The sequence below is a fragment of the Rhodamnia argentea genome, chromosome 1 (genome assembly GCF_020921035.1).
Source record: "Rhodamnia argentea isolate NSW1041297 chromosome 1, ASM2092103v1, whole genome shotgun sequence".
Classification (NCBI taxonomy): Eukaryota; Viridiplantae; Streptophyta; class Magnoliopsida; order Myrtales; family Myrtaceae; genus Rhodamnia; species Rhodamnia argentea.
The window spans coordinates 20839938-20853233 of NC_063150.1; the positions used below are offsets into that span (position 1 = coordinate 20839938).

General features: G+C 41.2%; 2 protein-coding genes and 1 long non-coding RNA gene across 3 annotated transcripts in view; 1 reads left to right on the forward strand and 2 right to left on the reverse strand.

Annotated features, from left to right (window-relative positions):
• Nucleotides 1–1983: 1983 nt before the first annotated feature.
• Nucleotides 1984–5126, reverse strand: LOC115750657 (trans-resveratrol di-O-methyltransferase-like). Its single transcript, XM_030688158.1, has 2 exons — nt 4338–5126; nt 1984–2376 (listed from the first exon to the last, which is right to left on the reverse strand). Exons 1-2 carry the CDS (start codon nt 5124–5126, stop codon nt 2074–2076), a joined length of 1092 nt encoding a protein of 363 aa, XP_030544018.1. The 3' UTR covers nt 1984–2073.
• Nucleotides 5127–9879: 4753 nt separating this feature from the next.
• Nucleotides 9880–12258, reverse strand: LOC115750668 (trans-resveratrol di-O-methyltransferase-like). The gene is made up of 2 exons (XM_030688173.2): nt 11447–12258; nt 9880–10182 (listed from the first exon to the last, which is right to left on the reverse strand). The coding sequence occupies exons 1-2, from the start codon at nt 12233–12235 to the stop codon at nt 9880–9882; spliced, it is 1092 nt and encodes a 363-aa protein (XP_030544033.1). The 5' UTR covers nt 12236–12258.
• LOC115750672 overlaps nt 10068–13296 on the forward strand; it is a 66276-nt gene continuing 63047 nt past the window's right edge. Inside the window, exon 1 of the long non-coding RNA XR_004016512.1 lies at nt 10068–10184. This is a non-coding gene — a long non-coding RNA (uncharacterized LOC115750672). The remainder of the gene's footprint in view (nt 10185–13296) is intronic.

Below are 13296 nucleotides of genomic sequence, written 5' to 3' on the forward strand. Positions count from 1 at the left end.
GAGAAAAATTACATGGAAAGAAAACGTAAAGTCCACTATGAAAATTAAAGGATTACAAAAAGTTGCTTAAAACAAAAGATTCTTTCTGTCTCTATTTACTAATCTAATAAATTGATTGATGGGTACAAAACCCTATTCGGATCTAAGATCTAATTGCGAAAACATGCCCAATATTATACTTGAATCACTAATCATGAATGATATATCGTGAGGACATACCTTAATTGCCACGGGTTAAGAGCCCTTTGCGTTTTTGGAAGATCTTTGATGTTGATTGTCAGTCAACAGCGAATCTTGGGAGGGAGAGAGCGTACGCTGTCTCTGTTGTGTTTTCTTGAACAAATGGCAGAGTGTTGAAACGAGAGAAGAGTCATTGTGAAGGGACATGAAGAAATGTGACTCTTCATATTTGAAATGGCAGATAACTGCCAGTGGGCGGGTAATTGCCCGCATAGGCGCACACCGTAAGTCCCACGCACCAACATTGATAAACATAAATTTTTATACTGCTCCCAAGCCCTAACGTTGCCTCAAAAACCCCCACGTAGAATTCAAGATATACTCAACAAAATCGGAAGCATTGACGAAGAATCGAGCAAGAAATAGCGTCTGCGGAACTCTCGGTCTCGAAGCAGGGGAGGACAGAACTTGTGACGGACAAGTCTGAGAATGAGACAGTATATCGTCTATGATGGCTGGAGCCAACGAAGTAGCTTCGGACGAGGGTTTAGCTTCTCCAGAAACCTATAGAGGTGACGAAGGGTCGTGGAAAATTCAGATTTCCCCTACTCCGAGAGGATCTTTGTTCCCTCTCCAGAGCAGATTATCTCGCCTCCAAAACCTTCTCTTTTTTCTCTCGTTCTCTGTCACATCGCTCACCACCCACAAGCACCCAGATGCCCCCCTCTTTTAGTGGACGGGACGGAAGCCCCTCTCCATCCAAGAAAGACAAGACATTGAAAAATAAAAGAGGGCTTCTTCTTTATTTTTCCAGTCTTCTTGTGCCACCACTTTCCTCGTTTGCCTCAATGAGATCTCCTAGAATTTGTACTTTTGCTACACTTGTCATGATCTTGGTAAACCTTTGGCCGCCATGTTTTGTATTCTGGATGGTTATGATTTTGACTGATGAGAATGTGCCATATGGCATTGCAATTTCGGCCGAAGGGAGGCATGAATCAGGGCCAAGGTCTGTCAGACCGGGCTTAACGGGCCGAGCCAATCCTGATCAAACTTATTTAACCCATATCTTTGTAATCTTTAACTATTAACAAAATTTCCTTAGGATACCAGCCAAATTTAGGTTCAACATCTTCGAGCTCTTCTCAAAGACTAAAATGATATGAATTTTAACAACAAATTTCGAATTTCACAACCATTTGAAGTAATGCCGATTGCAAACTCTCTCTCTCTCTCTCTCTCTCTGACTTTTATATTCTATATGATTGATTTTCGATTTTTGTTGTTTAATTTCTCCGATTTTGTTATTTTTGTTAATAACGAGTAAAATTAAATGCCCTGGGCTGTTGAAACTCGCTGAGTAGATAAAGATTCCAAGGTTGCATTTGCAAACCTAACGGAAATGGGTCACTTCGGGCTACTAAAGCTCGTCGTGTGAAGGAGAAGACTTTGGGTTGCGAAATCTGGCCAAGTTAATGAAGTGCTTCGAGCCGATAAGCTCATCATGGAAAGAAGAGGACTCTGGGCTGCGAAAGCTCATCAGGTCGATGAGGAGACTTCGAGTTGCGGTAGCTTGACAAGTCGATGAAGTGCTTGAGGCTGCATAAGCTTACATGCAAAGAAGTTTCTGTGGTTGCGTTCTCAAACCAAACGTGAAAATGCTCTAGGTTGCGAAAGCTCGCCGCACAGAAATGCTTCGAGTTGCGAAAGTTCACCATGGATTGATCAACGAACGAAGAGATGGAGGGACCCAATTTGGAAGTGTCGCTCAATTATTCATTAAAGTGTGGAATAAATTATGACATCGATATAAGTTCCAATACAATCGATGGTCAATCAGTAGCAAGAGTAGATTAAGGATTAACCAAGCAAATCAAATGAGCAAAAATATAATCAAGGATAAATCTCAATGAGAGATCGAAGGCCCAGGCGAGAAACAATCTTGTAACCACTAAAGCCAGCATCAACAAACAGCTTTTCCCATTCCTTTTCATCCCTTTCTTTCCCGTTAATGGCCAACATCATCACCAGGTCAAAGAACAATTGCGTTTCGGTGGATCTGTGATCTTCTGTTTGATTCCCTACTACTATATCTATCATAATCACTTTTCCAATCTTGCCTCGACCCAACACCGCTTCTTTGCATCGCTTTAGTATCGCCATGCATTTTTCATCACTCCAGTCGTGCAATATCCACTGTATTCACATGAGTTTTGGTCAACTGGTTGGAGGTTAAGGTTCTTATTGGAATTGTAATGTAAAACCAAAATAATATCCATAGAAAGAGTTTCTCTTCTTCACTCATTTAGGCAGGTTACCAAGATTTGCACTAAAATGGAATAAAGATGGACTGCCAATGCGATTATAGTTCATGTGAGAGTTGCTCATAGATACATTCCTGGTATGGAAAAATCTAACAAAATTTAGTTGTATTCTATCTGTACTTTTGATTAAGAAAATTCAATGGCCACAATAAAACTCAAATTTTTGCAAAAGTATTGTATGAACACGTATACGTATTCGGACGAGATATAACAAAATGAGAAAATCTAATTCATGACAACTGACATGATTAAGAAGTAATCGATAAATTTTTACTATATATGACTATATTCTAGAAAAGACGGACCAAAATCCTTATACACTAATTTGTCTTTTATGAAATATAATCTTTTTTTTTTTGAAAAATTTCTTCCATTGCAATCGATGTGCTGTTTTTTAGTCACGTAAATATGAGGTCCATAATCAACATACTGTTTAAACTGTCTCATCTCTTAGTTAGTTAACTGTATAAATTAATCTTGACGTACCTAACACCAGTTTACATAGTGTATAAGAGTGAGAAAGTATTAGGTGCAACTGTGATGTCACGTTATCTATGCATTAGCCCACTGACTGGGCGACGGTCGAATCTCTCATTCCTTCTCTCTGTAACTCCACGGAACCACTGATCTCTTGAGCCCCACCGCTGCTTGAGCCCTCCCCGCCCACCACCAAAACCGCGCCGCAACAGCCACGAGTAAAACCAGAGACATCTTCTCCTCCTCCCTCCTGGCACAAAACCCTACCCCTCCATGGCCGCCTCAAGAGCTTCAAGTCCAGTGTAGGCTTGAGCTGGAAGGCCTTCCGGCTCGCAAGTTTGTCCAGAACGTGAACGTTCTTCGGACCTGATCCTCTCCCTCATCGTGGGATATACTACTTCGTCTGGTGGGCGTAATCGGGCCTCATCATGGCCGCTGCTTGCGTGTTCTGTCAAAGATCAGGTGGGCGGAGTTTGTCGAGCACATTGGGAGCAGGAATCTGAAAATTAGGGATTTGAGGAGGTTGCAGGAGGATGATGCATGCGTCGAGTCGAGCATCGAGATCATGATGTCGAGGGGGATTAATTGCAAGGAGAAATAGTTGAAGTTGAGGAAGTTGAGGGAGAAGAAGTCGAGGAAGAGGCTGTCTGAGGTTCAGGACCTGGCCGAACTTGCCAAGCCGGAAGGTCTTCCGGCTTAGGCCAATGGTGGACTCGAAACTCTTGAGGCGCCCATGGAGGGGTAGGGTTTCGGGCAGGAGGGAGGAGGAGAGGATGATCTTCGTGGCGTACATGGACATCTTGAGGGCCTTGTCAACGTCGGCTCGCTTGGCGAGGTAGGCCGCGAGGTGGAGGAGGAAGTCCCTGTGTCTGATTTTTCTTGTGGCCATCGCGGCAGGGGTTTTGGTGTCGGGGAGGGAGGGACGGCGGTGGAGCTCGAGAGATTGATGGTTCCATGAAGTTGCAGAGAGAGAAGGTGAGAGACCCGACTGAACCGGCAGGGAGGGAGATAGACTTTCCAATTTTTTGATGGTGTGCCCGACAATGCCACTTGTCGCCCACTAAGTGGCTAGTGCATAGATGACAGGGCATCACAGTTGCACCTAATATTTTCTCGTAAAAGAGTCGGTATACGTCTAAAGCAATCCAAAAGAAGACTGGCCTTGCGCTACGAAAATTCTTTCGGACCACAGAAAAGGAGACTCTTTTTCTCCCCGGCAGAATGGAGAAGGGAAAAACTCTACTCATAGACAAGTTATGTGCATTGTAAAAATCAAGTTATTCGGTAAGTAGATTTGAACTGCAACCATGGACCGCCTATATCATTTGAGATACAACATAGCGGCATAGTACTTACCTTGAGAAAGATTGCATCCGCAGGGGGAATCTCCACAAACATGTCGCCTCCGACAAACTTCAACCTCTCACTTCCGACCGAACCTTCCACCACGTGTGGCTGATCGAACACCATGCACTCCAAGTGCGGGAACGCCTCCGTGATGGCCTTGCCCATCGTCCCAGTCCCACCTCCAACGTCGACCACTGAGCTCAGCCCCTCGAACACTCCCCCACATGTATCCACCACCACCTTCGCTATTAGACACGAGTCGCTCGCCATAGCCTCGTCGAACAAGCTGTTGGCCTCAGGATTGCGCCGACCAAACTCCCATGCAGCAACGCCATGCGCCATCTCGAATGTTGATGGATGGACACCTTCTCCGTCCCTCAACCACGCGCTCAGATTCTGCCACAGGTCCATCGAGATAGGTTCGAGTGCGAAAAGTGCATAGGGCGCTACACTCAAAGGATTGTGCTTTACGAGGAGCCGGGATGCACAGGTGAGCGCATACCCAGTTTGGCCACCTGCTTCATCAAGGTCCCGTAGTTCGAAGAAGCCGGAGTGAACGAGGATGCGCATGAGGCGATGGATGCAGTGAGCTTTGGTGGGTTGAATATGGAGCATGGAGACGAGTTCAAGGAGGGTCATGGGTTGGCCATGGCGATGGATTAGGTCAGGTATGTCTAGTTCAATGGCAAACTTTAGGCACATTGAGTTGATGAAGCTATATGTGTGGTTCCATATGTGGGCTTGAGATCGGAGGAGCTCGCTAGCAGTCGCATCCCCCTCTCCATTACCCAAACTCATGTCGGAAACACCTTCCACTGTAGTCGTCGCACAACATATTTGTCGGACAATGCTAGTATAACCGTCACGGTCACTATTAGAAGTAACGGTGGATGAGGGAAGGAAACGTTTGATCATAATGACAACAAAACACCAGTTGCCTTTTCATCAATGACATCATGTGGCCTACATGCCACTGCTAGTTATTGTTACTTAGGGTGCGTTGATTCATCATTGCCAAAGCCATTTGGGTCCCCAAAGTCTTTTGAACAAATGCAAATGGCGTTTGACAAAATTTTTGGGGAACTTTGGGATATGCACTTGAATCCCCAAAGCTCTCTAAGGGTATGTTTGACTCAGCATTTAAAATGAGCTTTGAGGAAATGCAACTGGCTTCAACCAAAAGAGGTTTAAAAAAATGTTAATTGCGTTTGGTAAAATCTCATTTGAAAATGAGCTTTGGATTGAATGGTATTTGGTAAAAACAACTTTCCAAAAGGGCTTTGAATGTAATTTTTTAATTTTTAATTAAAAAATTACCCATTGCCGGACCAACTAAGAAGATGAACAGTCAAAAAGAGGGGCAAAATAGAAAACATAGGGAATTGATGAGAATAGTTTTGAAAGGAAAAAAAATCTCTTAGCATGTGGCCAAATGCTGAAAGTCCAATTCTGGTTCCTATCGGCATTGGGCTTTAGCTTTCCGAAGGCCGACATTTAGTCAAATGTCGACTTAAAATCGAACCAAATGCTTCAACATTCTCCAAATAGGCTTTGGGAGCTAAAAGCCCCTTGGAAATGCTGAATCAAACCCACCCTAAAGGCCTTTAGCCTAAGGGAGGTCTGAGATACTTTTGAATGATGCATTTTTCGGAATGCAAATACAATTTATTTTCTTCCAACTTTGCCCTCACTCAACTTTCATAATTTCGAAAATGTCCCTACCTAACGTGACGTCACCGGTGAGCATTTGGCAAGACTGCTGAATGTGGTTACCAATGAGCCAAATATGGTGCCAATCTAACTTGGGGTCGCACGTCCCGAAGCGACCGTTGCCTGGGCCGAGCGAATCGAGGCGATAGCTACATAGGTTGGCGCGACCTAGCTCGCGTCTCAACCGAGGCCGTGTCGCATGGGATCACGACCCTAGGCGAGATTTTTGGTGTTAGATCTAGCTCCCCAGTAGCCGGATTTAGCCTTGCTGGAGTATTGAGGAGGCTCTTTGGTGTCCTGCCCGGCGCCGAGTCCTTGTAGGTTTTGAGTTTTTTTAAAATAAAAATGCTTTTTGAAGTGTAATTTTGCCAAAAATTATTTAAGTTAAAGTTGTTTCTCAATGCACTTGCAAATAATAATTTACCAAATACTACTTGGATTTGAAAAACCCTTTCGGGCTTAAAAGGGCTTTGTCTTTTTCTAGACACATTTCCTCAAAACCAAACCAAACGATTTCCCATCCAATAATGGTCGATCTTGTTGGTTAATTATGTCATGTTGTTGCTCGTCATTATGGAGCCACAATGTGCATCGTCTAATGTACTTTGCAATTCCTCCGACGCATCTCACATTCCACCATTCAACAATGTGGAATTGCAGGTGTGTCCGATAAATATGGATAAAAGGAATTAACGGTCTTCAAGTATTGAAAGTATTCAATCAAGTTGCTCAACTTTCTTCCCTAATGGATAATTTTTTTTTTTCAATTTAATCCTTTTGTCAAAAGGTAAATGAAATGCTGACATAGCGCTAGATTGCCGTTAAATGCTGACAAATTATCCCACGTGGCATCCTACATGGCTTTAAAAAACCAACAAATCTATTTCCAAATTTTGAGGATAAAATCTTACAAAAAGGAAAAAGCCAAAAATGAGATAAAGGGTTCAGCCGAAAAAAGGTAGAAGAAGAAGACGAACGGGGGGTTACACAAATGGCGGAAGCAGAAGCAGCATCGGCGGAGTCGTCACTTCTCAGGCTCTGGCGAGAGGCCGACGTCTCTCACCTAGCTCAAGTGAATCTAGAAGGGCTATCGCCGGTGCCTTTATTACTCGATAAGAGCAGAGACACAGAGTGCGTCTCAGCGGCCACAAGATTTGAGACGAGCGTCAACGGTCCTCGTCACCACGCAAAAAAAAAAAGGAATGTCCCATGGCGCTAGAGCAATGCAAGGAGAATTACCAAAACAATCATAAACCTATTGCTTTTGTGTCGATTCAGTTCTAAACCTTTTATTTTGTAAATTGAGTCCTAAATCTATTGTATTTGTGTCAATTCAGTACATTTGGCCAATTTCGACCGGCTGAAGCTAACGTTGACAATTTTTATTAATGTATTATTTTTTTAATTTTTAATTTTTAATTAAGTTTCTTTTCTTTCTCTTTATTTTTTCTTCCCTTCCTTCTTCCTCTAGCTGACTGCCAGACCTTGGAGACTAGCCAGAGGGTAGAGATGTGTAGTCAACCTCACCAGTGGCCATTGGCCAATGGGCACGATCTTCACCACAGGCTAGCAAGGGCCTCGCTGGCCCTTGACCCTAGCAAGTCGTAGAGGACTGGCAACTGGCTAAAGGAAGAAGGATGGGAAGAAAAAAAGAAAAAGAATAAATAAATAAATAATTTGAAGACATATAAAATATTATTAAAAATTATCAACGTCGGTGCTTGTCATGCAACGTCGGCGTTGGCCCACCAAACTTGACTAAATGGACTAAATTGGTATAAATGCAAAATGTTTAGGACTCAATTGGCCAAAAAAAAAAAAAATTACAACTGAATTTACCCAATTGCAATAAGTTTACAACTCTTTTGGTAATTTCCCTGCGTAATGCATCACCGTTGTTCCTCAAATTTCATTGCAAAGAGTCGAGGGTGTAAATTTTCATCGCCAGGGTTTCGTTATGAAAAGTTTATAATGTCAATCTTGGGGCGACAATTTATATTTTCGTCATGTAGATTGTGATAGCCCTGACATCCTTTCAAAGCCGTATATAATCTATGACAACATCATCCAGTTCGTCTATATAATGAAATTCGATTTGTCACCATTGTTGCACCTACGACGATGGTCTGCATTGCGCTGTCTTAAATAACGAACATTTACAAGAGTGCCCAATCTCTTTGAAAGTCTTACTAAGAATAATGCCATTGTATGCAAGTCTTTACTATCGATATGGAGATGTTGGTGGTAATGTAATTTGACTGCTTCTGATAAGCTTTGTCAATAATTTAGCTATAAACAACAAGTTAAAGCTGTGGTTAAATTGTTTAAAAATAATCTTTCTTTTTTGTCTAAAAATAGTTCCAGATGCTTCTATATGGATCTATATTGAAAACTTGGATGTACTATTATTGCATAGGATGGGATTAATTTTAATGGGGTCATCAATCCGATTATGCACACATGCAAACGTATGAATCACAATTAACAGTCGTTTCAAAATTGACATTTTCGTAAAAAAAATTCTGATAAAGATGGGATGAAAGAAATGAACTTTTCATTAAGAAATAATATAAGGACTAGTTTTATAACTAAAATAAAGTACACGGACTAAAATGGAACATTTCATTCTTAAAAGTACGAGGATCAAAAGTGTAACCTTTTTAGAAACTTGTACACGCATATGAGGTACGATGTTATTGCATATTTCGAGCAATATGGGATGTATTTTGACACTAACGGTCAGAAATCAAAAGTTAAGAGACATCTCAACATTTTACCCCCTTGAACTAGTGATACCAAAATGTCGAAAATCAGCAAAATCATGACCCAAAGGTACTTAGCCCTCATGTTGCTCGATGCACTCGTTCACAACACCAATGAAAATTACAACATTAGATGTTGAAAGAGTGAATTCTCAATTCAAATCACAGGCTTGATACATGCAAACCAAAACACTAACTTCAGTAGTATAATTCAAGAAATGTTATCACATTTTCTCTTCCTGCTACATTTACAGCTCCAAGAGCTTAACATGGACAAAAAAGGTGCAATTCCAATGTTTATATACTATTGACTCAGTCACTACATGAAGATATTGGAAAAGACCAAAAAAAAAGGGTCATGACGGACAAAGACGATCGGCAGATGTTCCCAGAACAATCGCTAAAGGGATGTACTATACTTTTGTCAATGTCTTGTTGAGTTCTTGCGACGGACATACATCACCAAAACCTGTTTACGGTTGTTTTTTAACCTTTTCTTTATTATTTATCTATTGCTGCTTACAAATTTCTGATTCATGCACAATTACAAATCTTTCCCAAAAGAGAGGACCCTTCACCCATAAAACAAAATAAGTTATCATAAGGGAGAGTAGCATCACCATAACACAAACAAAATGAAATTTGACTCATCTATGTTAGTGTGCATGAATACATACAAACCTTGGGTCACACAACAAATTTGAAGTATCATTAATTGCTTAAACCCCCCCCTTCCTCGCTCTCTCAATTTTATCTCGTGTGTGATTGATATGCAATATTTATGTATTTAATTTGTTTGAAATTTTGATTTTTTTTTTCATAAAATGAAAAAAAAAAAAAAACGCCTCGGGCTGCGAAAGCACGCCATGCAGAATTGTTCCAAGTTGAGAAAGCTCACCATGGTACGGTCATCAAATGAAGAGATAGAGGGACCCAACTTGAAAGTGTCAGTCGATTTTCAATAAAGTGCGTAGACCAAAATTATAACATCAATGTAAGTTCCAATACAAATCCATCGTCAACCAATACCAAATGTAGAACAAGGATTAACCAAGCAAACCACATGCGCAGGATTACAATCAAGGATAAATCTCAATAAGGGATCGAAGGCCCAAATGAGTGACAATCTTGTAAGCACCAAAGCCAGCACCAACAAACAGCTTTTCCCATTCCTTTTCATCCCTTTCTTTTCCATTGAAGGTAAGCATCATCGACAGGTCAAAGAAGAGTTGCGTTTCGATGGATCTGTGATCTTCTGTTTGATTCCCTACAACCATATCTATCATAATCACTTTTCCAACCTTGCCTCGACTCGACACCGCTTCTTTGCATTGCTTCAGTATCTCGATGCATTTTTCGTCACTCCAATTGTGCAATATCCACTGTATTCGCATGAGTTTTAGTCAACTAGTTGGAGGTTAAGGTTCTTATTGTAATGGTAATGTAGAAACAAAATATTGTCCATATAAAGAATTTCTCTTTTTCACTTATTTACGCAGGTTACCTAGATTTTCCTTAAAATGGAGTATTGTCCATGTCATTTGCCAGATGGACTTCCAATGCGATTATACTTCATGTGAGAGTTGCTCATAGATACATTCAGGACATGAAAAAATCGAAAAAAGTATAAATCAGCTATAAATCTATTGTACATATGTCATTCATTCATAAAGTTTTTTAATTTTTTCAATTTAAGCCTAAATCTTTAAGCGAAATATCAATGTAGTCCTTTTGGTTTTGCCAATATCACTGATGTGGCGATCTAATGGACCATCCTGCGTGACACCCCACGACATTAGTAATTTCTGGTGAAAATTGGCAGAAAGGATTATATTGGAATTTCGAGCAAAGATTTAGGACTGAATTAGAAAAATTTGAAAGTTTAGGACACTAGTATCCATATAATAGATTCATGACTGATTGGACAATTTTCCCTGAAAAAGTCTAACCACGTTTAGTTGTATTCATCTATACTATTGACTAAGCAAATTCAATGGCCACTATAAACTAAAGTTTTTGCAAAAACGTTTCAAGAAGAACACATACATGAATTCGGACGACACATAACAATATGGACAAACTCTAGTTATTGACAACTTAGATGATTGACAAGTAATCGATAGATTTTTACTATGTTAATTTCGTATTTAAAATGATTGTAAAGAAAACCATAAATCTTTTACATTTCCTTACACCAGAATTGAATTTTTATTACAAAAGATGGACGAAAGTCCTTACATACTATTTTTTTTTATAATGAAAGGGGCTTACATACTAATTTAACTATAATCATTTTTTCCAAATATTTCTTCACACGCAATCCTTGTAGTCATTTAAATATGCTGGCCATTATCAACATATAATTAAGACTTTATGCGTACCTAACACCGGTTTATTAAGTATAGAAGAGTTGGTTCGTATTTCAAAAAGAGACATAAAAAGCAATCTAAAACAATACTAGCATTACACTAAAAAAAATGTATTGGACCAAAGAAATGGAGACTTTTTTTCTCCACGGCAGATTGGAAAAAGGAAAACTTTTTTCATACTCCAAATAAAAATCAAACTGGTCCAGTAAGTAGATTTGAATTGCAGCCATGGACTACCTATATCATTTGAGATAAAACGTAGAGGCATAGTACTTACCTTGAGAAAGATCGCATCCGCAGGGGGAATCTCCACAAACATGTCGCCTCCAACAAACTTCAACCTCTCACTTCCGACCAAACCATCCACCACGTGTGGCTGATCGAACACCGTGCACTCCAAGTGCGGGAACGCAGCCGCGATTGCCTTACCCATCGTCCCCGACCCACCTCCCACGTCGACCACCGAGCTCAACCCCTCGAACACTCCCCCGCATGTATCCACCACCACCTTTGCTATCAATCTCGAGTCGCTCGCCATCGCCTCGTTGAACAAGACGCTGACCTTGGGATCGCGCCTCGAGAGCTCCCACGCGGGTACGCCATGCGCCATCTCGATCGTTGATGGGGCGACATCTTCTCCACCCCCCAACCACGCGCTCAGATACTGCCACGGCTCCATGGAGAAAGGTTCGAGCGTGAGGAGCGCGAAGGGAGCCACGCTTAAGGGATTGCTCTTCACAAGGAGCCGAGACGCGCCGGTGAGCGCATACCCAGTTTGGCGATCCTCTTCTTTGAGGTCCCGTAGTTCAAAGAAGCCGGAGTGGACGAGGATGCGCATGAGGCGTTGGATACAGTGAGCTTTGTTTGGTTGGATATTGAGAACAGAGACGAGTTCGAGGAGGGTCATGGGTCGGCCATGGTCGTGGATTATGTCAGGTATGCCTAATTGAATGGCACACTTTAAGCACATTGAGTTGATGAAGCTACATACGTGATTCCATACATGCGCTTCAGCTTGGAGGAGTTCGCTAGCGGTTGCATCCCCATCTCCATTACCCAAATCCATATTGAAAACACCTTCCTTTGCAGTCGCCAAACCTCTCATTGACCTTTTACCTTCCAAGTGGGTGAAATTATCAGGACAAAATGTCGGGTACGAATAGAATAAGATAAGGGCAGTTGGATGTGTGGAGTGGGAGACACGTGAAACCATGTCCACATAGAACCAACAATGGTCGATCAATCTCATGAAGTCGTTGCTCGGTCTTTTTCTCGCTACAGTTTTTCTTATTCCGTCTTTTACGAAGCTTTTATGCTTTTGGGTGTCAAGTTGGCCAATTATGGCCCCACCATGTGCATTTTGTATGTAACTTTGCAACGCCTTCGATGCATCCTTTGTGGTCCATCCGCCTTCCTGAGTCTAGATTCCATATCTGTCACATTCTACCATTTGACAATGTGGACGGCATAGGAAATCGTTTAACTATTATAAAATGTTCAATTAGGTTCACCAACTAACGTAGTGTTAAATTGTCATTAGACGATGACATCTCATCCCACGAGTAATCATAGATAGCATTAAATATTCTAACAAATATTTTTTCTTTTAAAATTTTTAGAGATTAAAAATCTGAAGAAAAAAAGAAATATAAAAAAAGAGATAAAGTGTTCACCCAAAAAATGTAGATGAAAAAGGTGATGGGGAAGCTACAGCAACAGTGGTGGCCAATAGCAGCGACCGAGACGTCGCTACCCAGGCACCAACTAGGTGATGGCTTCCCTCACCTAGCTCAATTTATTGTAGAGGGCCTACTGGTGATGCCATCGGTGCTAAGTAAGAGCAAAGACATGAAGAGTGTCTTGGCAATCACCAAGCCAAGACAAGTGAGGTTGTAGCCTTGCCACGACGCTTGCCATTGAAGGTTCCAAGACCTTGCCATAGATCTAAGGCAAGAATGCGGCCCTCATTATCGCTCTCTACAAAAAATATGGTCCATGGTTAACTTAAGCAATGTGATACTCTAAGGGAATTTTTTTTGGTCGAATACTTTGAGGAAAGTTGGTTTTTTCAAAAAATCAACGATTTGAAAAATATTTCCTAATAATAATACTTATGATAATAATAAT

Bases quoted from the DNA above. Each gene is read 5' to 3' on its own strand.
- LOC115750657 (XM_030688158.1), bottom strand. From the start codon at position 5,126: ATGAGTTTGGGTAATGGAGAGGGGGATGCGACTGCTAGCGAGCTCCTC. The intron at 2,377-4,337 runs GTAAGTACTATG...ATGTGAATACAG, and splicing joins CGGATGCAATCTTTCTCAAG to TGGATATTGCACGACTGGAG.
- LOC115750668 (XM_030688173.2), bottom strand. From the start codon at position 12,235: ATGGATTTGGGTAATGGAGATGGGGATGCAACCGCTAGCGAACTCCTC. The intron at 10,183-11,446 runs GTAAGTACTATG...ATGCGAATACAG, and splicing joins CGGATGCGATCTTTCTCAAG to TGGATATTGCACAATTGGAG.